Source organism: Cynoglossus semilaevis, chromosome 16 (genome assembly GCF_000523025.1).
Source record: "Cynoglossus semilaevis isolate Cse_v1.0 chromosome 16, Cse_v1.0, whole genome shotgun sequence".
NCBI lineage: Eukaryota > Metazoa > Chordata > Actinopteri > Pleuronectiformes > Cynoglossidae > Cynoglossus > Cynoglossus semilaevis.
The window spans coordinates 5326976-5352751 of NC_024322.1; the positions used below are offsets into that span (position 1 = coordinate 5326976).

Genomic DNA, 25776 nt, shown 5'->3' on the forward strand with positions numbered 1-25776 from the left:
AATTCCAACTACTTCCTTTGTTTTTCTTTGATAGAACCTCAAGTTTTTTTTCTGACAATCCTATTTGGTAGAAAACATTCACTGAAGAACAAAGTGAGGCCCATATGCAGACCCATTTACAAGCAGGTGTTTAGACTGTTGACTGTACAGTTGAGTATAATCCACTGCAGTTGATTATACACACAGTCCAATCTGTGCTCTAGCTAATGTTTAGCATTTTTCTTCTATGTCCCCTTTAAGTCAGTTTAAAATTTCTAACATTGAAGTGTTTAACCTAAATACAAAAATATGAGTCTAGTAATTAATGCTCTTCGTCCAAACAATGTGTTAATTAGTGGTGTAACTCAAGTAATAAACACCCTAATTACCTGTCATACTTCAGACACAGAGATACATCGCGTAACAACAGCTTTCTGTACGAGAAAGCTGCTTTATTTAAGCTGAAAAAGAGTGACTTTTCTGGACGAAGCACAGGAATATCATATTCCGACTGTAACCCAGGTGTGAGGAAGTCACTTCTTTCCAAGAAAGCTATTTAGATAGCATCTTTTCACAATTTTCAGCAGCAGGATTATCATCACAAAGAATGTGCAGAGGGTTGTTTTTACTCCCTCCACCCCCCAGCCCCACCCCCCACGCTCCATTCCGTTTCCTCTTTGGCTGAATAGCACCCAGGCAGAGAGTACACAGTGTTTTCCGATGGACGCGCCACATGTGTCATCACAGAAGATCCAGCGTGTGATCAGCAGAGTGAGGTGTGAGGTACAGGGTAAAAAAAAAGTGGAAAGGTTAAGTGTACACAAAGATATTGACGTGTGACTCAGAGAGAGGACAGCGGAGTGGAAAACTGCCGGATTGCGAGGGATGACTAAACAGAGGGAGACACAAAAGGCAGGAGGAGGAGGAGAACAGGGAGGTACTGTAGGTAGAGGAGGTTAAAGGCTGAGACAAAAGGGGAGCAGAGTGACAATGAGAGAGAGATAGAGAGGGCAATTGAGGGAGTACAATGGTGTACTGTACAGTACAGTCGTTCGCCGGTTGTACTATCCACCGACATCAGGGGACCCCAGGGTGGGCTGAGCTCCTGGAGGACAGGACTGTCAACAGCCCACTGATCCCTGGCTTCCTGGTGGGAAACACACTCACACCACCTCACTCGTTTTACAGGTTTCACTCCTACACCGTGGTATGCGGGGCAGTGTGGGCCTGGCATCGATGGAGCATTATCAGGTCCATCAGGTGACAGGGCTATTCTTAGAGTTTCCATAGCAGGGGAGATAAAGAGGGTCCACAGAGGGGTGTCCGTGTACACAGAGGGGTGTCCGTGTATGCGTGTGTGTGTGTGTGTGTGTGTGTGTGTGTGTGTGTGTGTGTGTGTGTGTGTGTGTGTGTGTGTGTGTGTGTGTGTGTGTGTGTGTGTGTGTGTGTGTGTGTGTGTGTGTGGGGGGGTGTGTGTGGGGGGGTGTGTGTGGGGGGGGGGGGTAGCCAAAGTCAAAGAAAAGAGGTACACAGCTATACTGATTTATGATTAATGTTATTAAAGAATGGAAGGCATTATGTTGGCACCACATATTTAAAGCCTAAAAAAATAATGCATGAAAAGTACGGAGTGTATTTGTCTAATAGACCGCATGTCTTAATGCATTAAAGGGGAATCATCCACAACTCTGAAACATCACTGACACACCATGGGGTCCTGGACCAGGACTGTAGTATTTCCCAAATACTTCATCAATATAAAGACCCAAATCCAATACATGCATTTGTGTTAACAGAGTTACATACTGCAGTTCATATATTTTTTGGCTTAATATTTATATGTAAAAAATGGCATGTAATAAAAAAAAAAGTTCTGGTCTAAAAACTGTAGAGAAACCAAATAATCAATATTCTATAGATTTTATGAACATAAAATAACCCCATGGATTAAACACAGGGAAATCACTTTTAATCATGGCCATCAAGTGTGATCAAGTTAAGATTAAGATTATTGAAATTAACTAAGATAAAGCTGTATATTGTTTGTATATTGTATATTGCCGGAGCAGAAAGATGAAATACAGCAGGTAGATGTCCAATGTAAATCACCTGTTTCAATTAGTGACTAATCCAAATGATGAAGTAATTAATGTGGAAAAAAGTCAATAAAAAAAATCAGAAGTGGAATTCAAAGTTTAGCGCCACTGATTCTATGGATTGTAGTCATTACTGCACACGACTGGAAGAGAGCGTCACGGGTTTCTGGCAAAACTTTGGTGAAGACATTGTCCTCAACTCTATAGTGCCTCACAGTCCATTTCACATGTCTCTCAGTCAACTTGTTAACCTCCGACTCACTAACTGTACCTTCAGAACTACATACAATAGACATGCGATGGTGTTTTCTTTGCTGTCAGTAGTGTTTATCTACTGAAATCCATGCACAAACAGAGGGAAACAGAGGGAAAAACAAAACATAGATGTAGAAGGAGATTAATGTAGACGGTGTCTGTGGGGAGAAGGTGCACTCAGATAAATTCATCAGAGCCTGGCTGCTCCAGACTGGAAGGATGCCATTTGTATCTGAAGGCAGAACTTCTCCAGCATCATAACTCAGAGAGCACGCACCCACATAGACGCTGAAATGAAACATGCTCTTGTAGACGTGCTGCATGTCTGCTACGCTTTTGATGTAAGACATGAGTCAACATGCAGGCAGCCTTTCATCACAATAGAGTACACGTGCGCACATGTGCATGTGTACATAGGCTCAGCACATACAGTTACACAGGACCTGCTGGCCAATCAATAGAGACGTATGCTTTTCTAATTCCTGCCTGTTCACAGACAGTGTATACACAAACACACTCTCTCACACACACACACCGACGTAGCTGTCGCACAGATGGCTGTTGTTAATTCCACCTTGTGACACTTGAGCCAAGTAAATTTGCTTTTCTAATGTTCTGAATGTTGTGTTGTGATGTGTTTTCGTTGTTAAAAAAATACGTAAAAAAACGTAACAACATGGAACTAACATTAGAATACTCACAATTTAGAATTATTTTCCTTTATAAATCAGTATTCCAGTGTTTCCACCATTCCGATTTGTGTTGGGTCCAATTAGGGACAAGGATTTAAGGTCCAAAAACTTGATCTGTTTTTTTTAAACAAAAGGTCCACAGCAGTGGTTCCTCACTGGTCGAGCTTCACGACCCACCAACCACGATGACAAGCCACTCCCAAATCGAGAAGAATTTTCAGCTTCTCAGATTTGTCCGATAAAAAGACAATGAAGATGCAATAAGACACTTGTATCATGAGAAAACTAGGCCATGAGCTCAATGTGGGCCGCGGCCCACCAGTTGAAAACCATTGGTCTACAGTATATAAATGAACTAACATTGGCTCTGGTCTACACCTCCACCTCTAAGATGCAGCAGATTATCATGATAACAGGGACATGATCATCAGTCATTTATTAACCTGTTAATGACCTGTTCATTTACTGTTAATTAGCTTCTTTTTTAAATCTAAAAAACCTAAATCTTTAAAAAACACATACAGATCGTGATAATTTGAGCTGTTTGGTAGTTGATATGATTAAGACAACTTGTTTTTAGGCCAGGTCCATCTATTTGGATGAATGAGAGCCACAGCACATTTAGAACTTGCCCAGAGTGTGCCGTAATAAATCAGTAGTCGAGCAGATCAAGATGATTCAAGTCAAAAACAAACAAGAATTGTTTGGTGTTTTTTTTTTTTGTTTGTTTTTTTACTACTTTTCAATAGATTTAAAATCCCTGTCAAAAAAGGGGAGTTTCAAATAAAATGAAAGGTTCAAAGAAGGAAAATAAATTGAAGTTGACAGAATTCAATAATTATTAGTTTTACTGTCAAAATTTTAAATAAAAAATAGCTTGAACCCACACATTATTATTAATATTATTATTGTTATTATTATTATTATTATTCCATTAAAAAGCATTACACACCCCTGTTCAAAAACACTTAGTCTCCCTATTCTCATGCTGTATGTACTCACATATGCATACAGTACAGCCTTCTGACCTTGGGAGTACATACATACATTCACTAAGGTTTAATGTTACCGCTGTGAAGCCTCAATTAGTCCCTGAACGCTAACAGGAATTCTTCCTCCAATTCCAAACATCATCCTTCACGTGTCCAACGACATAAAAGGGAAGCGACATCACCTCCACAGTTTCAGTTCAGAGCCCGTCCTATCATGTGTTCCCTCCCACAATAGAAGGCAGAAGTGCTTACTGCACTATATTCTACAGAGGAGCTATTATAAATTCAACAGGACAGAGTGCAAGCAACAGTTGTAGCTCTGTGTTTAAGGCAGGCAGCGGCAGCATCCTGCTACACACACACATAATCCCAGAGTAGACGGCGCTTTATTTTTAAGTTTACATTATATTTTTATGTGTGTTTTAAATGCAGTATCTATACATGCAGTTTATCATCGCGGTGCTCGGTGTCACTGAGAGTTCCTGGTGGAATAAAAGTAAAGTAGTGAATGAAAACAGACGGCGGCGTGGAGATAACTGCTGATGTAAGAGCAGGAGATGTGAGGAGAGGAGGCAGGCACACACACACACACAGAAAAAAAAAGGGTGGGAGAGATAAAATGAGGCGGAGAGTACATAAACAATTACTGACTGCGTCAGTAACACTGTGTTATTTCCAAACAAGTCTAGACATGATTGCAGGAGGGAACTGATGACACCACAATTAGAAGTGAAAATCAGAGTGATGTATGTGAGAGGAGTTTTTTCTGTACAGTACAGTATGTGTACAGAGGTTTGACTCCACCAAAGCAGCGCGGTGTTGCAGGGATCCCAGTGGAGATGAAGGAGGTTACAGCAGGAAATTCACAAAGGTGGAACCAAAGCATCTCCTTGGACACAGGACCGCAGACAAACACACACACACACATACATGCACTTCCTGCCATCAGCATTCTTTCTCTACTCCAGTCACATACACTTAGACAGACAAAACACATGCTGTACCTGTGACAGTAACAGCAGTGGGTACTTCTATGAGATAACTCTTGGATGATGAGCTGCTACTGGGAAAACAGCAACGTAAAAGAAAAGAGTTGAGGAGGAGAGGAGGGATTTGGTGAATTGGAAAAAGTCTTACTGATGATCAGAGCATCAACCTAACTGGTCACACCTGTGTCAGCTGACTACAAACCACCTGATATGCCGCTTGACAGATGCTAGCTGTAGCATTTTTCACTGTAGTTGTGGCCTAACTACTGTACATAAAATGTGGGACAAGAAGGAGCAGGGCCAAAAACAAGGCCATAGGAGCTGAACACAGGAGTTGACTCTTTAGGGAAACTGTCCCTGTTCAATCTGCTGCCACCTCTCTAGAGTCACATGAACTGATCCAATAAATACAACTTTCGCAATGTCTTCATAACAGATGTTTCACTTTATGTTTAACTAACGTAGCTAATTATCCTTCAGTCCTTCACAGTACTTATATAGTATTTAGTCTACATGTGGCCTTAGTCTAGGACATATATAAAAATTAAAAAAGAAAGAAAGAAAACTTGGCATTTATTTATATATAAGGACAAAAAATATTTTACATGATCTACAAAGCAAATGCTGATATGCTCGGTTTTTAGCATAAAGCATGAATTTTAGCAATTTAGCATGAATCTACAAAATGTTTTCTATCGAACCATGATTTAGTCAAATAATAATAGCTGTTGTGCATTTATTTGAGAAATGGAAACATTTTGAGGTAAGGTCCAGTTAATAAATCATCGTAGTGTTTTCTATAAAAGAGTGAAGCGGCGTCTTGACTGACAAATCTTTCTTTAATGCCCCCTCGCTACTTTTCAGAAAATCCCGTGGGAAAATTTATGTTGTTGAGCTCAGAGCAATTGCCACATGTAGCAGATCATATCTCACGGCTTATACGCAACATAAATCATGTCCTGCCATAGGACCAATGAGAACAGGCCTGGGCGTATGGACCAGGCTCTAGCTCGTGTGTGATATAATGAACCATAAAAAGGGCCATCATCCTTCCCTCAGAATGACATAATGTGTTGACAAACCAGCAACCATCAGACCTCAGCCGTCCACACAACAAATAAGTCAGGTCTGTATCTGCACGTTCAGAAAAGTTTGGAAAAGTCACTACATTTAACAAAGCAGTCAACTTCAGCTCTCTTGTATGCATAGGTGTGTATGTGATCTACTTTGCAGGAGCTAAAATCCTCAATACATTTGGATCACCACACTGATGGACTCCTTGCTGATGCTGTAGTTTTTTTATATATATTTAAATCATGAGACACATTAACCCTCAGGTGTTCTTCCCCCTCCTCCTTCTTCATCAATAACTCATATACACAACATTCTTCAGTGGTCCGGTCCTCCATCTAATTTATCCCTCTAATAAGATCAGCACAAAACTCACATTAATACAAAGTCTGAGGAGGCAGTTTTCTGAAGAGCTCAGCAGCATGAATTGACATGGTGCAGGGTGTGTGTGCGTGTGTGACACAAGGACCTTGGTGCTTTGCTGAGTGTCCTTGTCAGTTGCTTTTACCTTTCCTCGCCATCAACATTGTTGCCAACATTGCACATCAATGGGGTAATTACATAAAGTCCAGTGCAAATCGGTAAATCTGACAAATGGATTTTGCCACGCAGGGCACTGGAGCACAGAAGTACAATGAAGACTGTAAACAATAATGTGCACACGTTGATTTGTAACGCCCGATGACGGGCATCCTGCACGTAATCTACTCATCACGCCTGTTGTTTCATGTCATCACTGACGAAAACCTGCATTTTCCTACAGTAAAGCTGGTGTCTGCAACATCAAACACCAAAAGGGAATTTTCAAAATTATTTTTTACTACAAAATTGATTTCACCAAAAGCTGCATTTTTTTATATTTAAATAAAAACAGCAGAGAATAAATAAATCGTCATACTATAGAGTAAACATGAATTATTGCTATAACACTGGACAAACACAAGATACAGATCAGATCAAATCCAGGTAACTATTAATCCTCGCACTAAAAGCAGTTAAAATGTTGAGGGTGATTCAAGCTGTTTGGCAATATTTGATTCAGTACACAAGTAATTTCAATTGCATTTATTACTTTAACACACCTCTATCTGCCTGATCTACTGCAGTGAAGAAAAAGAAATAAAATAAACACAAAACAGTGTCTGGGAGTCATTTTTTACATTTCTACTCTTTATAATAATTATTACTTTACTATTCTAGCTTAGTCAGATGAACATCTGTTCACAAATGATTTTTCTCACCACATCATGTAACTAAAGCCAATGTCAAACTGAACAGTCCAGTCAAGCTGGAGCTAAAACTTGAACTAAAGTTCTTGTCAGAAGACTAAATGTCAAAAAAGGGATTTTTTTTTTTAGGACAATGCACCAAGTTACAGAGTCCACTGCCGTTCACAAAAGAACCAAAGCACTCATTAGTTGTCCTGTATCATTTTTTTTCTGCTTTCTCAATAGTCTGGGCTAAAACACAGTGACTTTCCATTTTTAATGATTGAGAAGTTTCAGCAGAGACTGCGGCTCAGCATCGCTGCCATTGTTTATCCTGTTCTCATGAAGGCCAGCTCCCATTGATTGTTGATTGCAGCACACCTCTACTCCAGCTCTTTTTTGTCTTCGCTTCAAAAAGACTGCTGATTTGGTTAGGGAGGAATGGGCACGCTCCTCTTCTGTCGCAGCCTTCTTTGTCAGCGTCAACAGAGTCTAGAGTTACGGGAGAGATAGTTGGAGACCGCTTTCTTGCTGCCGTGCGGAGATGGAGGACGCGGGGAGGACGATTGGCCTCAATCAACAAGACTTTGGCACGCAAAAGACCAGTCCTGTTCAGTCAAAAGGATCAGATTTTACTGACAGGTTGTTTCGGAGCAGGTCGAGGAGGGGGGCATTTTGCCCTTGCAGGGAAAAGTGATACAGCAGAAGAGTACGACAAGGAAATAAAATGCACCACAAACAGATAAGAGGAAGATAAGGACCCCAACCGCAGAGTCTGGAGGGGGTAGCTGCTTAAAGGGGGCAGGATCATCTGAGGTAGCATCGAAGGATACAGTGGGCTGTGTGTTGGGTCTGATGACACTGACCTCGCTGGAAACATACAGTATGCGGTCGGTACACGGGATTAACCACGTCTGGAGCAGACGGCTTAGATCTTTCAGTGTTTTATTGCAAGAGAGAGACAAGTGAACAAGCTTAGAGCCTCGGGAGACAGATCCAGCAGTCGGATCAATCAATCACTGGAGTTTGTTAGAGAAAATAAGATGCCAATGAAACAAACGAGAGCTCCAAACAAAGCACATCTGAGCAAAGCACAACACGCTCGGCGTGACTGGCCAAACGGAAGGTTTGTCACACGCTGACATGAAGCATCTGGTGTGTGTGTGTGTGTGTGAGACGTCAATGGAACACAGGTTCAATCTGAGACTGACCTACTCCTGAGGCTGATGCTGCATGTTCCTGCCGTACTCAGTCAATTAGGCTGCGTCGGCAGTTCCTTGCACCTCAATTACACAGAATTACATTACATTTGTCCAGCAAATTAAGTTTAGCTTCACTTTAATTTCTCTCCAAATGGCCTTTGTTATGGGCTTATCTTGAGCTAAAACACAGCCAGCATTTCAGTGTGTTACCCACAAGGCTTTACTTGTGCCACAGTATAATGTGGACATGGTGTTAACAGGGCAAATTGAGAAGGGCAATAAGGTTTCTGGTATACGTCTTCAAGAAGCGAAACCAGTTCAGTTGCCCTTGACCTAACTGGTTTTGTTGTTTCTAGTATTTTTTTTTTCCAATTGGCTAACACACACCTGCAGACAATTCCAATTACCAAGAGCGGGGACGAAAAACTATAAAACTGTCTTTTTTGTCTCATCACAAAATTGCGTCAACCAATATCTTTTACCCTACTAGTTTCCATCTCACTGTCTTGTTTGTTTATGTCTTTCATTGAAATGAAAGATGACATTTAGAGCTCAAGAGGGAGTAAAGCAGTGTAACAAATCACTGTGTTTGTATCCACTCACAGTAATAAGAGGATTTAAGACTCCAGGATGAAGATTTCTTAAATGTCACACAACAGGTAACCTGTTGATGCGTGAGTTTGGTGAATGGTTCCTGCCCACATTGTGTCACAGACTTTTATTTTAGACTCGTGCTGCTCAGGAGGAAGAAGTCACGCCGACTTTCCTTGCTTACGTAAAATCTAAGTCTCCACCTCTCTCTGGCACGAAGTAGTTCTCATTTAAAGTCGACTTACGACATTGCCATTATTCTCACACCTCAATTTACCATCAATGAATTATTGAATATCCCATGAATTATACATTGGACATGAGGCAACTTTATCTCAGCGATCACTACATCCAGTGTAGAATATCCCCACTGTGAGTGCTGAAATGGTTTCTTCCCCATTGATCTATTGGAAACAGCAACGAGAATACATCACAAAGACGAATAGCAGGATGAGGTCACACAGGTCAGGTTGTTTTTTTTTTTGTTCTTTTACCAGCCACAATGATGTCACTACATGACAATGTGATTTATCCTCTATATATATTTATCTTATAGATGGATGGATGGATGGATAGATAGACAGATAGATAGATAGTTAGATAGATAGATAGATAGGTAGGTGGATAAATAGAAAAATAGATAGATAGATAGATAGATATGAATGAACACGTTGTGTCAAGGAGAGTGTGTCAAATGATTGCTTATGCATGGAAAATTAAGCATTTTCATATTTAAAAAAAATGTGTTGCCTATCTCCACTCACACAAACTTATAGACGTGTTTTTTTTCTGTTCATAATGTTACAAACATGGCCATGGTGTTTGGCCTTGGAGCCAGTTGATATGAAGCAGGGCTGAAAGAAGAAGACAAGAGAAGAGAAGAGAGAAGAGAAGGTGAGAGAAGAAGTTCTGCGTCCGTGTTGATCTGTAGCCTTGCATCAATCTTAACATTAATATTTAATAGCAAATTAATAAACTCTGGAACCTTTGCATATAATAATGAAATTGCCTCACAGTGTAACAAGGAAACATAAATGGCACACATGCGAAACAAAGTGTGACCTTCAGGTTTGATCATCTGCAATGCAGGGATTTGCGTTATTGGTAGGAAAACAGACGTCAATACCATCTGGACTGGACAAAGACTAGTGGGTGTTAGCATGATTTACACACATTTGTTTCAGAAATTATAACACAGTAAACTTAATAAAATGTTGTAAAGGATTCACACACACAGATCTGCCAAAAATCATGCATTATTTTAACAACCAACACACAATGATACCTTTTATATCAAAGTATTGTATCCTTAGGTTACAGGTGATTTAGGTCACTTCAGTAGAATATGTATTTAAAGTGTCATATTGACAAGGCACAAGGAGTTAAGTCTAAAGTAAATAAAGTGAACTGTGCTCCTTATGTTAACCCACAGGGCTGATGACACACAGGCTCCTCTCTGCTCTGACTTACCATACGCTCGTTCAACCTTCAATGTTTTGCGTACCTGCCGCTCCACAATCCTCGCAAAGGACTTTATTTCCATGGTTTAAAAGTCTTCAAAGAGACTCTGTTATTAAAATATAATAGATTCTAACTTAAAAAAAAAAAAGTCCAGCGTCCAGGTTCACCACCTCTAGCACAACGTCCAGCAGAGTTTGAGAGAAACCTGTTAACCTTCTCACACAGTCACATATGCATACCTATCCTATCAACCACTTGTATAGACCTCCAACACCTCCACCATCATCTACCACCACAGTGTCCTGCTGGGAGATAACCACGTCCTGAAGTTTCAGCTGACAGCAACCCACCAGAAAAGCCAAGGGCTGTCATGGCTGGAAGGTGTCAGAAAAGAATAGAATGCTATATTTTACCATGATAGTACTTTCAATTATAAAACGTAAATACATAGCCAACAAAAGAGAATTGAATAAGGAAAATTCACCAAAACAATAAATATATATTTTTCGTCTATATTATTTTTTCTGAAATATAGATTTATATATTATATATGATAACATATATGTATTTATATATAAATATATTTAGATATATATATATGTATTTCAGAATTCAAAAATAATATATACAGAAATATATATATTTAGTGTTTTGGTGAATTTTTGTTTAGAATTGCTGTGGATTTTTTTTTTTTTTCCATCCCATGATGCGGCATCTGGTCACTATGGCATTATGTGCCTCACACTCTATATACCCTGGTGCTCATGCTTGACATGTTTGATTAGAATAAACCAAAAAAGAAAACTCTGGTGTAATCAACATATTTTTGGCAGCACCCAGTATAGTTTTCTATTCTGTGAATTCCAACCATAAACTGGACGGAGGCATCATGTCCTGGTTGCAGGCTGTTGTTGCCAAATAAGGCCTGTGAATAGTAAGGCCTTAGTAAGTTTCCAAAAGTAGCTCAGTACTTATGTAAGAGTGAAAACATTAAACTCCTAAACATCTTTGGAAAAGTTTAACAATTGATAGATTGAGGTCTGCTTTAAAGGAACATAATGTTAATTGAAAGATGAAGTTGGCAGTTAGAGATGGACTCGCCCAATATGAGCCATGAATTGTTGGCGTCTTGTGACATCATACACCAAGCTCTTCAACTAACAAGCCAAGCAAGAAAGGTAATTGGGGGACTAATAAGTCCCTGGGACTAAGATTGAGAGTAGTCCACCTTCATCAGACTCTCGTCATAAAAATGTTTTTCAAAGCACTGCGAGTCACTATGAATAATAAATAAACAAATGAATAAGTAAATATAGGAATGAACAAATAAATGAATGCATTAATGATTGGCTCTTCTGCTTTTGAACAAGGTACACCTTAAATACAGGGAACACAGACAAACACAGACGGACGGACAGACAGACAGGTAGACATGAGCGAGAGGGTTATAGAGAGAGACAGAAAAAACAGAGAGAGAGAGAGAGAGAGAGGCAGCAGCAGCACAATACTGCCTGCTGCACTGCACTGCAGCAAAAATCTACACAGCATACCATAGGCAGCACACAACCTTCAGCACTGCACAGAAGAGACACCAGCATGAAGTGATAGATGCATCAGGTGTACACCGAACGTGTTCATATGTGTCTGTGTTCATGTGTGTGTCGGTCCTGTCACATGATCATGCATCTCTTTAAACAAGGTGCATTTCCTCCTTTTCAAAAGGCTGCACACGGCCGTGGACACCTGCGAGAAGCTGCTCCTACTGTTGCTTCTTTATGTTGAGGTGACAGAATTGATTTCAACCACGAGCATTCATTACAACCAGTAGATGAAAGATGAAGAAAGAAATGATGCATCGAGGAGGGATTCTGCTACAAGTTCAAAAGACAGCAATTTTGCATGCATTGTTATGATTCAAATATATGAAGGCTCAGGTGTGTACTGCTGTGTCACCAATGTACACCTGCGTGTATCTGCAGCGTCACAGCAGGCCACACTGTTTTGTGACCCGGAGAAAGTTGAGTCAAGTTCAAGCCTCCTGCGCTCTTTCTGCATCACTGCTCTGGTGCCACTTAAAAGAATGAGCCTGCTGTTATGATATAAGAAATGAACGACAATACATTCCTTTTACACAGTATAATGGCCCGTTTTACAAGTGCCAGGCCATCAATACATAAAAACTGACACTGTTTATAAGCGCACTAATTCAACCGAGTCCCGTGGACACCAGGGCGATGTGTGTGCACTGCTCTGCTTCCACTCCCTGCAGGCGGAGATCGCATGCAGACTGTTTTTAGCTGTAATGGTGACAGCAATAAGACCAGAGGCATGACTGCTAACAGTCTAGGCTTTGAATAGACACAGACAGCCAGACAAACAGAAAGAGAGACAGACAGGGGGACACACAGAGGATATTTAGCCTCTGTTACTACCGGCTGTCCACAACTTCTTAACAAAGCAGACCAAAGGATTAAAGGCCTTGGTTTACAAAGACATTCGCACCGAACCCACAGAGGACACAGACGTCACCTATTAGAAAACCTCAAAACTACATGTCAAACCAATGTGGCAACATTGTCATATGAATTGGTGGCAATATTTTTAACAACACATTCAGCCGTAGAATTAATGAGCCATTTGGCAAAAACAACAAAGGTTGCCTTTACAGCTAATTTACCCCGAGCACTGGCCTCTCAGTGTCATTACAATATCCATTAGTAGCACCAAAATAACAAAATAGCAAATTCACAAAAAGCCGCCGTTCAGTCGAACTCATACAGCTGCACTGACAACTAAATATGATGGAGACAAGGGTTAAGAATTTAACTTAATTGATCATTTTTGCTAATTATAGAAGGATAATGAATGAATGTGGCAGCAATAGCTGATGTCAAAGTGTGACCTTTAAGGTCAGACAGTAAATTGCTGTAAAATGACCAGGCTGCACTTTCAAAATCTAGAGCAAGAAATTGGAGTTAAACCTGACATCATGTCGATCACTAAAGAACTAAAAAAGAATCCACCGGTCATGGATGTAGTGAACCCAGGGTGACAATAATATCATGACATAAAAAGAAATAGAGAAGCAGAGAATCATAAGAAGAATGTGTGGAAAAACGAACACAGTTCACTGAGGCAGCAGCTGGACGGCTGGTCAAAGAGTATGTTAGAGACCCTGATACAAAAATGGGTACAGTGGTCTCTGCACTCTGTGGCAACGAGAGTGAAATTTCAGAAACAGCTAGGACCTTGTGTCGAACCCTCAAAACCCTGAAGGCTTTTGTAAAAGATGTGAGATTGAGAGGAGCAGAAAGACAATGTCCTCATTGATAATTCTGTCTCTGTCTCCATGCTCTCCTTCCTTAAAGGTTTCAAATGTAGTGGATTTGCTCTTTAAAAAAAAGACATTGTCAACAAATTAAGTAATAATATAAATTAGATTAATAAACCTTTAATTGAAAACTCATTGAAAAGTCAGTTCTGTCCAGATGAGGCCAGAAGTCCCAACCAGAAAAGAAGGAAAATAACAATCACAAAATGTGGCAAAAATGGTATCTGTGATATTGACTCATCTGCTCATCACATTTAGCTTTAATATGATACTGTGATTCTAGATTCAGGGAAGATTTTTTTTATTATTAACTTTTTGTAATTTAAGTTCTTGTGCATAAAAAATATTAAAGAAATGGGAAAGAGGAAAATATTGTGCCATTAAGTTAAATTTTTAAATTTAATGCCAAATGTGACCATGTCTAAAAACCAAAACATAACACATAAAAACATAAAAAATAGTTCTTCTACTTTTTTGCTATCTACTAGAGCCAGACGTCCATCGTTTGCTACATATCTGATTATTAGATCAAACCTACACTGAAAAACACCTTAGTAAAACTGTATTTCATGGCGACCGGCGAAGCATTTTTATTGCAATAAAAAATATGGTGAAAGAGAAAAAAAGAAAGAAAGATGGGAGAATGAAAGATATAAAGAGGGGGTAAAAAAGAGAGATCATCGTGCTAGGCTTATTACATCAGCAGGGAGCAAAGTCAGATGATGGACAACAGTAATAAATGAGCTGCAGGCCTACAGTGAGTCATGAAATCATATCAGCAATCAATCATAATCAAATCACTGAAATGTACTTCCAGCAATGAGAACGAGTGGAACCACATGACCTGACTTTGTTTGTTCCCCCCACAGGCCTAACTATGTTTCAGAAACAAACAACCACATACACACAAACACACACACATGTTCTACCTGGTTGAGTTTGATAAAGGTTAAAGACGCCACGTGTGTGTCACCAGATCCACAGGACACAGGCACCAACCTTCTCATGCTATTGCATCAGCGACATGCTAATGCAACCATTACTACACAAGAGCCTGGAAACTGTATTACTAATAATACATGGACTCACTCATCACGTGCTGTCAACCCTTTAACACTTCAGCTGCTAGACGTCAGGTATGTTTAACACCACTTACAATACCAGCAGCCACTGCTCAAGTGTAGACACGCCCCCTTTGTTGCTAACTGTTAACGCCTTACAAATATCGATAATACAATGTTAAAAACTAACTTTGACAAAATTTTACATTTTACATCTACTGTATATCCCAGGGCTCCAACTACAAATAATTTTCCAAACTAGATGATTGGATGATTACTATTTTTGAATGTTCTAAAGCACATGTCAAACTCGAGGCCCATGGGCACAATCCGAGCCCAACACCTCATTTCATGTGGCCAAACAGAGCTTAACATGCCTGTGGTTGTTTTAAATAAAACTCTATTACTATATTGTCAACACTAACATTTGCTGGATTGGTGGTCAAATTCCGCAAGTTTATCACGTGTGTGGCAATTTTTATTTGTTTTATTAGGAAAAAGTTTTTGAGCTCTGTCCAAATGTATTTAACTTTCAGCATGTTGAGTGATTTAATTTGACACACCTGACCTTAAGTCTCATAATTCTTACAATGACAATGTCTAAAATTCCATTTTTAAAAATAAAATAATTTAGCTTGAAGAAAAGAAAAAATATATATTTTGATGTTCGGTAAAATTAAATCAGCACAAAAGTTATTTTCACTTTAATGACTTTAATCACTGTCCCAGCTGTGATACTAGAAATACTACTTTTTTAACATTAATTTCAGTATGTTTTTAAATTTTATCATAACTATTTCATCAACATCAACACTATTATTATTGTAACAAAATACTGCTTTTGAAATTAGATATGCAGAGTGGTGCAGATTACGTTTGTTTCTCTTGTAAGATAAGTCTTTACATCCACACAGCGTCAGTGTATAAAAGGAAACACCTTTTAGAATTGTTTACGTCTGCATTTGTCAATTTTTGGCACTCCTCACATACCAGTCCAACCCTTAAATTTTAGCACTCATTTTGTAAAAAGTCAATCTTGCTGTGGCCGTCTCTGCAGTAGAGGCTGATCCCTTTAAAAGTACCAAAGGAGCAGTGCCAAACATTTTACTGCTTCTGCTTCTTCACTGTTTTGTTGTTAACACATGCATAAATCATCACAACGTTGCTACACTGAAACAAACACTGTATAAATCTCTCAGTTATGAAAGCACCAGTGATGTCGTGAGCTGAGGGAAATCTGCATTAACTGTGGAAACGAGGGAGAATGACTGACCGGGGAAACTGTGAAATGTAACACTACTAATGATAAAGACACAGGAAAAAAGACTTCTTCACATATGTGGGAGAGTATTCAAAGGGATAAAAACACACCAGAGCAGTAAACATGGAAGGCAAGAAAGAAAAAGATGAATACAGAAAGAACACAATGATGGTGCTTCATATGAAATATCACTATAGCAGAGTTTAGTTTTTATCAACATGTAAGTCTTTAACCACAATAGACATTATCTAGTTAGGAAAACATTGCAAACTAAAAAAAAAAATCAAGAAATATTCAGTGTATATATACAGTATATTGATATATATGTATATATGTTTATATATATAAATATATATACATATATACAGGCTATATATATATATATAGAGAGAGAGAGAGATTCTTTACACTAACTCTATTGTTTCAAATGCAGCTTTTCACTCTACAGGCAGTAAACTGTATCGTGAGTGAAATTACGGTGCAATCACCCTTATTTGTCACTCCCCACTTAAAATCTACTGGTAACTTATGTTTGTTTGTCTTAAGTATAGTTAGGAAAACATTGCAAACTAAAAACGACGATTTACACGATTTACATTTATTTATTTGTTTATTTATTTCTCTATGTCGCAGCAGCAGGGATTTTAAGCGCCTTTTCAGAAGATATGGTGACATGTTTGCAAACAGGTGAATGGCTGTTATTACCACAGCATGCAGCACACATTTTATTTTGACACTGCCTTTGGAAAATGGGTCAGTTTTCAAATGTATACTGTACTACAACTTTATGCTTGGTAAAGGACTACAGCAGACCTGGGCTCCAACCAGACAGCGTGAGATCCTTGTCAAAATTGTCAAAAAGTCAAAATAATGTGTAACTACACCTGATCACACTGTGAGAGGTGCATTCAATTTAACTCCTTCAAGTCCTTTATTTTGAAGGCAACTATTTTAGTTTTTGTATTGGAAAAGGTCAAAGAACTATCACTGGCTAGCAACCGTAATATATGTATCTCGATATGTCTAACTCTTCGGGAAAATGAATTACCCACTGCAAGACTTGCTTTCTTCATGTTTACTTTTTCATGTATACATTAATTATTATTTGTGAAAGGGAATGGGATTTCAAAAACACTCCCCTGCAGATCCAGTGTCACATGTTTGCAATAATGAATTTAAAAATAAAATCACGTGTTCCTTAACTTGTGTCACTGCCAACTCTCTTGATACTGAACCACATATACATTCACGCCTGCAGTCGGCAGTGATTTGTGTGTGAGGAACTTAAATAACCCCTGCAGGTCATCTTTCAAAATAGCACGTCACAGGGAGTCCAAATTGTCTCAGTGTGGAAACTGATGATGCCACTGCTATTATCACATCCAAAAAGATGAAAATAATTCTTAGTGACCTGTTGTGAACCTACTGCAATGTCATCCTTTTTCCCCAATGATCTTGAAGGCATCACATTCGTCCCCAGCAAACTTATAAGTGTGAAACTTTTTCTGCTCCAAACTCTTCCTGGATTGTACTGGCAATCGCTTTGATCATTTGCACGGCAGCTATTTTTAGAGAGAGGGTTTATTTTTAGAAGATGTTCCGGATTAAATCTGAAATGTGTGAGCTGAAGCTCGACTTCCTGATGATCATACCTGATATTGGTAGGAAAGTCACCGTCACTTGTCCTTTTTACAAACTTCTTGCAATGTTTCGCAATGAAACCTAGCAACATGCCTGGCTGGTTGGAGGAGTATATTTTTAGCCAACCCTGTTGTTATTCAAATTGTAGGAGTTTTTGTTTGAATCATGCCTTCCCCTCTAATTACATACTGTGTCTTTGTTAACACAAATTAGTGTGGGTTTTCCTTCACAATTAATCGTAACTCCTTTAAATGGAAGGAGAAATTTCTAAATGTGACAGATGAAAAAGTTAGAGCAGGAAAATGTACAGTATATATCAAAACACTCAAGTAAAAAAGCTTCAAAGAATGTTTTGGCAGTGAGACGTTCAGACGTTATATCATCCAAGGGCCATTTGGTCCATTAATAACAATAATATATGATAAATTAGCAATTTTTCAAAACTCAAACAACTTGATCTCAGTCACTGAATACATATTAGTCAGATAATTAAATAAAAGTTGGTCATAATTCTACATTTGTAACATAATTTCAAACACTGAGATTGATGGGCTGCAGCATAAAACGTAATAAGAACTTGAAATGAAGGCTTTTCTAAGCCCTTTTTAGGCTTCTATTTTAATATTTTTGGTAAAAAAAAGTGTATCTATTTGTTAAATAACTATAACTAATAGTTTAATTTTCATAATTATCGTATTATTTAAATAAATGTTTGGCTGTTGCTCACTTTTAGCCGGCTTTGCTAGTTAGCTACTTTTACCTTCCACCTATCATCCACCTACTCCTCTCTCTCTGTCTTTGTCCCTCACCTTCTCTGTCTAGATGAACTGTACTGGGACATCATATTGACATCATATGTGGCCGATAACAATAGATGTTCATGAGACACCAGTGGAACTAAAGGGTCCACTATTGTCCAGCCCAATAACTCAACAATATTTACATTAAGAGCATATAAGACCTAAACATGCTCATACCCTAGCAACTGCATCCATAGCTCCTATTACAACAGCTAGAATCCTGCACCTTGGATTGGGTTCCTAGTTCATTCCTAATCTCCATTGCCAATCATACTTCCATCCATATCACTCTCTAGTTCAGCAGTTAGAATGTGTCAGAGGTGCATATAGCATCAGACAAATTCTTGGAGACATTAGATGGTATCTTACAGGCCATTTAAAATGTTAGATGAATATGACCAAACATGGTCCAGAGGCTCTGGGTTCATTTCTGTCTAAAGGGTGTTTATTTCCAAATACTAAATAACTAACTAAGCATCATTGACTGCAGCGGTTGCTCCCAACTTTAAATATATTCTCAACAATTACAAGATATCCTATGTAAGACACACAGGCTGCAGGGGTGAAAGTTGCTGCATTTCCACTCAGAGACTTCATTACACCATTGACTTACTGAAGTACAGTACAGTCACTCACAGAAATGTATCCATGCTGAACAGAGTAGGTCAGCGATGTCAGCTGTTCTAGACCAACAAGCCTCAGGACAAACTAACATCGCTGAAACAACTTGCTGGAAAACAGTGATACAGCTGGGAGAAGATTAACAGGTCGGTGGCTGTAAAAGCTTAGCAAAGCTATTTCAAGGCAATTTTGCAAAGCTTAAAGAGGACATTTGGTCTTTTCATGATGGAAATTTTTCTCGTGTGGAGAAAAAAAGACTGTCTTTGCTGCAACTCTCTGACCAAATGTTTCACTTGCATCAGGTGCAGCATCTCCTGGATTTCTATGTGATCTTAAAAACAATGGATAGCTAAAGCTAGAAAGTCTGATCTGTTTGATCTATTTGATGTCAGCAACAACCGCACAGTGCTTTCACATACAAAAGTCTGTGATTGGAGAGATACCTCACACATACTGTATGTATTGTATCTGCACTTCAAAACCAGCAGACTGAGGCTTTTTCTCTTAGTCGGAGAAGAGGGACTGAATATTTAATAGTGCAAGTTTATGATGTATCAAATATGACGTTGAAAATGCACGTTCCCAACTCACACACACACATACACACAAACAATCCCAACTTCTAAAATAGACGCATACTACAGGATATAAAATACCAGCATGAGCTGAGAGTATCAATTTACAACAGTGGTTAAGAGCAGTCACAGAGCAGTGGGTAAATAATAAAGCTGGTCTTTGCATGTTGGCCAAAAGTGTCAGTCTTTTCGACACAGTCTGCTTGGCCTCATCTATCTGTGTGTCACAGTCTATCTGTGCAGTTATGATACTTTACTAAAAATAAAGCCAACGTGCCAGAGCACTATATCTGGGCCTCTGCAGCTCCAGCCAAAGCCAAGCCAAGCCAGCGTGGTGCTGGAAACACCTGCATGTGCTGACAGAGGGCCACTCTGAGGAATCTCCATCCTCTTCAGCTGAGATACGACGAAAAAAAGGAAAACGGAAAATCCCTTGGGGCATTTTAGTCGCAGCAAAAACTAAAATCTGTTGCTTAATGTTGTCAGGTTATAAAAAGTTAGCTGCCGTCAGTTGCCCAGACCTACTTCAAAAATACTCGTCATTTCTGCTACGTCTGCTCAGTGGTTGACTGATAGGGCAACACCATCAGCTTCAATAATGACTGCTTCTTATTTGCTTATTACAATGGATTCAATTTCAAAAAAGATGAATGGTATTGAGCATGACTTTACTACCTCTGCCTCCACGTCTCCCTGCAGCTATTTGATTAAGCAGCAGCCAGCCAATCAAATTCCAAACAGTACCAATAATTATACTCTTGACCTAGATATGAAGTAGAAACTGTCAGTAATTTGCTGGTGACGTAACTGGCTACAACAGTGATCTGACCATACTTCCTTTCACCAGTTATAATCAAGATTGTAGACTGTATTACACAATCATCTGTTTTTAGGCAGACCATCATTAACATCATTTTGCTCGTGTGCTAAATCTTTCTATACCAGATGACGCCATGGGATGCCACTTACTGTAAAGACCTTAAGTTATCGCAGTATGTGGGGCAGGGAAAGATGCCATGTGACCAGTCCCTGGCCTTAGCCTGGCTTCTCACCATGTGTAACTGATTTTTGCATGTAGAAGATTGTTATACAGTAATGAAGCAAAAACATACTGCACTCATTTAATGGACTCTATGCACCAACTTAAAATGGTCATCGCAACAGAATGAAACTTAATTTCTTATTCAAGAAAGACATGGAAATGTGATCTGGAAAACGTCAAGACTTAGTGAGTTTAACATCAAACAGATTAACAGATAAAAATGAACAATTTGCCCGTTGGCTGTAAACTGGTCCTAGCTGCCAAGCCATGAGCTAACACTTTCCCCATGTTTGTTAACTATTTTGTTAACAACCATTAGCCCTACCACATGAAACAGCTGTTCTGTTGATAGACCGAAGGCAAAGCTGCAGCGTTTTTTTGTAGACGGTGTTTTTAATCTGTATTTGGAATCCTCTGACTAGAGCTAGCTTAGACTGTATTTCACATTAGCACTGTCAGCACTGAAAGCACTAAGTACTAAATCTTGCATGTTAAAAGAATAACAGATGCTATATGACAAGCATAGAGCAGGCCTAACCAAGCCTTCATGTCAGTGGTTTTACTGGAGCTACAAAGTGGACATGTGTGAAGGCCATATACATGGACCACATGCAGTCGCCACTTTTCATTTACCCACACATGATCCCCATGAGGTTCATACAGAATCTGTGGATAGGTCCGTATGAATCCCACTTGCAGTCCACTTTGCACCCTCAAAGGCCCGTACAGCACACAGAGGCCGGCTGGGAACTACACTCTGACTTGTCACCTGTGGTGTAAATAGTCATGTTGAGGAAACAGAGGTTTATAAAATAGTGGTCAGAGCTGGTGAGTGACAGTAGACAGTGTTTTGGTGGTTGCTCCTGCAGCATCAGCCTGCTAAGACAGTCCCGCCACAGTATGATGATGATCTACTATACTGCAGTTGCAGTGTGGAGGAACTGTGCTGCTGCTGAGCACATCATCTTCAAACCCACAACCTGAGGAAAAGTATCCTGCACTGCATGCTCCCCTTCACACCAGCAGCCTGTTGAAATAAACATCCCCCTGCACACCGAGGAGCAGCAGTTGTTTCGTTTAATTGGCAGTGTGCAGACAACGGTGAATATTTGCACTGCTCAATTGCAGGATTTGCATTAGTGCAGTGCAGCCGGGTCCCTTTCCATATACGTGTCCTGCTCGCACCTCTGCCGCCCCTGGATTCTCCATCACAAAAACATCATAAGAAAATGATCACGTCGCCCCCTCGTCCCCCCACTCTCCCTTGCTAACCCGCATGATGAACATTGTCTCATCTGCCAGAGAGATGTAACAGAACGAGGTCTGTCTCCTGTGGCTGGGATGGCTGAAAACGAAGCGAGTAGCCCGTTTAATCGAGAAGTGGTGTTGCAGAGGGGGGACGATGCTGCAGTGAACCCGGGGATGGAGTAATCTGGTTAGGGGGGAATCACGTTGGACGCAATAGCTGCGCGTAAATGTGAACAGCCGAAATTCCACCTTATCCGTAGTGTACGTGCATGTATGTGTGCGCGTGTGTGTGAGAGAGACACGGTGAGAGTGTGCGCTATTTAAAAAGTTGGGAGATCATGGTGCCGTGGTGGTGATGCAGGGGGAGGCTTTTTGCGTGTTCGTGCGCGCTGCGCGTCCCCAAACCTAGTCTCGCCGATAGTAGCTGCACAGAATAAGTTGTCGTCCCCCCTCTCCCCCCTCCCTCACTCTCCCTCTCTCCCAGCGCCACTGCATGATCCACTCGCTGCATAAATATGATTGCTGATCTATCACCATTACGGCAAACAAACGAAAAACGCAGATCCAACACAGGGGACACTTGTGTCTCACACACACTCGGCAACGCACAACGCCGGTTTGGCAGCCAAACGGCGGAGTAAAGGCACATAATCATGAGCTTACCACTTGGATTCTTGTTTTTCTTAAGACTCTTGCCACAAAGACACTGCAGCATATGCGTTCCTTTGCTGAAAATGTTCCAAAGAAACCACATTGATTTGGGCGAAGAGCAATCCAGTGGCTTAAACACCCAGATATAGATGAGATCCTTGCGGTTGCATAATAACACAAATGGATCAGTTCCCCAGGACAAGGCTACCAAATGTATCATAGAAAAAGCAGGTACATCCAAGTCCTATGCGTTGTCATTCACGTGGCAGAAACATTCGCTGTCTGTCAGACTTGCTGATAACGGTGTGTGTTCTTCTTCTTCTGGCGTATAAAGAAAGCAGCCTCCTCAACTAGTCGACAATAGAAAATATACTCTGTAAATTGCATGTGTCGCACCGGGAGGAGACGGGCCGCCAGTAAACAAACACAACTAACGTGAAAACAGTAAAAGACGGTGGGCTTCCGCGGAGAGAATCATTGCCTATTAGTTCATCACTCTGAGGAGAGGAGGGTGGATCTGCACAGCATCAAAAGCCAAGGGAGGGTGCATCCTATGCACAGACTGCTGCAATGATAGCCCCAACCAAACACCACATTGCCGGATCAGGTCCAATTGCTTTCTCCTGCTACAGCAGCTTGTATGGCGATGTCAGAGCAGAGCAACACCAGTTTTCATCTCTCACAGTCCCACACCGCAGCGTCTCTGTGAAAGCCAGGCTGGGATTCTTGGTGTGTGCCTTTGCCTGTGCCTGTGCCTGTGTGTGTGCCTGCGTGTGTGTGTCCCCGTGATTCCTGGAGAGTGCGTTTCTTTCTTTTCGCTTTCCTTGGGTATTTTCCTCAAGGCTTTTCAGCGCCACGCCACTGGCTTCTCCAAAAGTGCGGTGCGCCTGTACAAAACATTTGCATGAATTTCCTTTGGCATCAGACCTCAATGAGGGATAGACTGGGGAGGAGGGGTTAAATTGAAAGATTGGCTTTCCATTACGTAAACACGTGGTTTCTGCGCCGTCATATCAGTGATGCTCCCGATTTTTTTTTTATCTGACAAAGATGTGTGTCCCACACCGCGTTAGTTTGATTATTAGTAAATCCTATACTAAAATACATTTTCTTCTGCGTTTTCTTTAACGTTATGATAAAAAAGTACATTTCCATCTTGTTTTTTTCCTATTCTATTTTTTACTATTTATTGCAATCTTTTTTAAACTTTTAAAGTCGCAGGTGTTCAGAGTCACCTGCATCAGGATGACAGTGGAGGTAGAGTGGAACACCAGCAGCCATTCACAAAGACTGAGTCAACGCACGTGTTGTAGGAAACTTAAATAAATCCAGTGATTTATAAAGTTTTCTGCAGCCTCCCTTCACCCACAAAACTGCCATTTGCTTCGTTTATCTTTCTGTACAGGAAAGGAAACGGAATTTTATGGAATGTCATTTCACTACTGTGGCACCATTAAGAAAATATTGAAAATACAATTGATTTGCCCTTTCAACCCCTGCCGCAATAGATCCATGCCCCTGAGGGACTAATACATTTCTGCTAATTTATAAAGAATCCTTTACACACGGAAATGTCATCAAACAAAAACACTCAGTTTCATCTGTCAGAGTAACAGTAACTGCTCAAATATATGAATGCAAATATATAAAAAAAGATGTGTTCATACCAGACACTAATTTGTTTTTTAACAGCTGATAATCATGACCACCGGTGATTAATCATATCAAACAAAGCACCGTGTTAAAAATGATCCCATTTTGGTGGAGACTAAACAGTAAAGGATGATGGTAAATGGTTCATATGTGTTTTCACTGATTGACTTCTCTGCTGTTCAGTAAAAGTTCAGTTGTTGGCAACATATACTGTAGGAATGTGAACTGCAGCCAGACTTTCTTTGAATTGTGTTTTATCATGAAATATACTTTAAATAAGATTGAGATGCACAGAGTTGATATTGATGTCTATAGAAACAGACATTGACATTAAATAATAAAATACATGTCTATATATTTCACAGACCCCCAAACATATGGAGTTACTGTTGGAGTACTTTTAGTCTTCACTTTGCAAGTGGGTCTTCATACATTTAATAAAAATGTACTACTGTGTACAAACAAGCTGCACTTTGGAAGATATGTAGATGCAGCACTAAACTTAAAGTAGGCAGCACCTGTAGAAAATCCCAGGAATAGTGGAGGACATCTATTATTCAGTCCCATGACCCACTAAGTTTAGTACTGTGACCTAATTGTTGGTCACAACCCGCCATTTTAGAAACATCACTCGTGATACCACCATCACCTAAATAAAAAATGCCAACATAATTGTTGATAGTAAAAGAAAAACTACTGTAGATCAGAAAGATAGAAGATCATATGGTAATAAAATGTAAATGTTCAGTTATGAGGACATTTATATTTAAACCCAGTACTGGATGATAATCTTTTCTGGCTCTGTTTGGTCCCCTGATCTCCAAGGATAAGTAGGCAGTTAGTGTTGCTCATGACAACTGTTTCCAATGTACTGTATGACTAAATTTCTCCAAGGATTAAAACATTTTCCATAATAGAGTAGGAGACAGATGATACGACTTTTATCTGATTACACTCGTGCTCACCTGTTGAGGGTTATCAAAAGCGACAGCTAGACAGAAGGAGAATGAGAGTACAAGTTTGGGTTTTACCACAAAACTATTCTTGGTTTCATTTGAGGTACAGTTGGTGTTTCACTCAGTCCCTGATGAAGAGTCCTCTATTATCATATCTATGGGGTTAATCACTCTGGCAGCTGTGACTCCCAACCAGCACAAACAGCCGACGTCAGTCTGGCTGCCTGTATTTTAAAAAGGAAGCGTTGCTCATTATAGTGTGACCCAACTCACAGGTGCGGATGCAGTTAGCCTTTTATTCATTAAGGCAACATACGGGGAAATATAAACGATCTGTTTTGAAGAACTGTACTACTGTACAGACTTCCTTCCTGGTGGCCTGCAACTGGGAATGTATGAG

The 25776-nt window shown here is 39.9% G+C and overlaps 1 protein-coding gene across 2 annotated transcripts in view; it reads right to left on the reverse strand.

Annotated features, from left to right (window-relative positions):
- The window catches only part of fgf14 (fibroblast growth factor 14), a 74096-nt gene extending 49369 nt beyond the window's left edge, over window positions 1–24727 (reverse strand). The window contains exon 1 of one of the 2 annotated variants that reach the window (XM_008328238.3): window positions 22780–24727. In XM_008328238.3, the coding sequence (XP_008326460.1) occupies window positions 22780–22987 (208 nt within the window). In that variant the 5' untranslated portion in view covers window positions 22988–24727. Of the gene's footprint in view, window positions 1–10545; window positions 10888–22779 lie in introns of those variants that run through there. The other variant, XM_025063823.1, reaches the window with a different exon arrangement.
- Between the last annotated feature and the right edge of the window lie 1049 nt (window positions 24728–25776).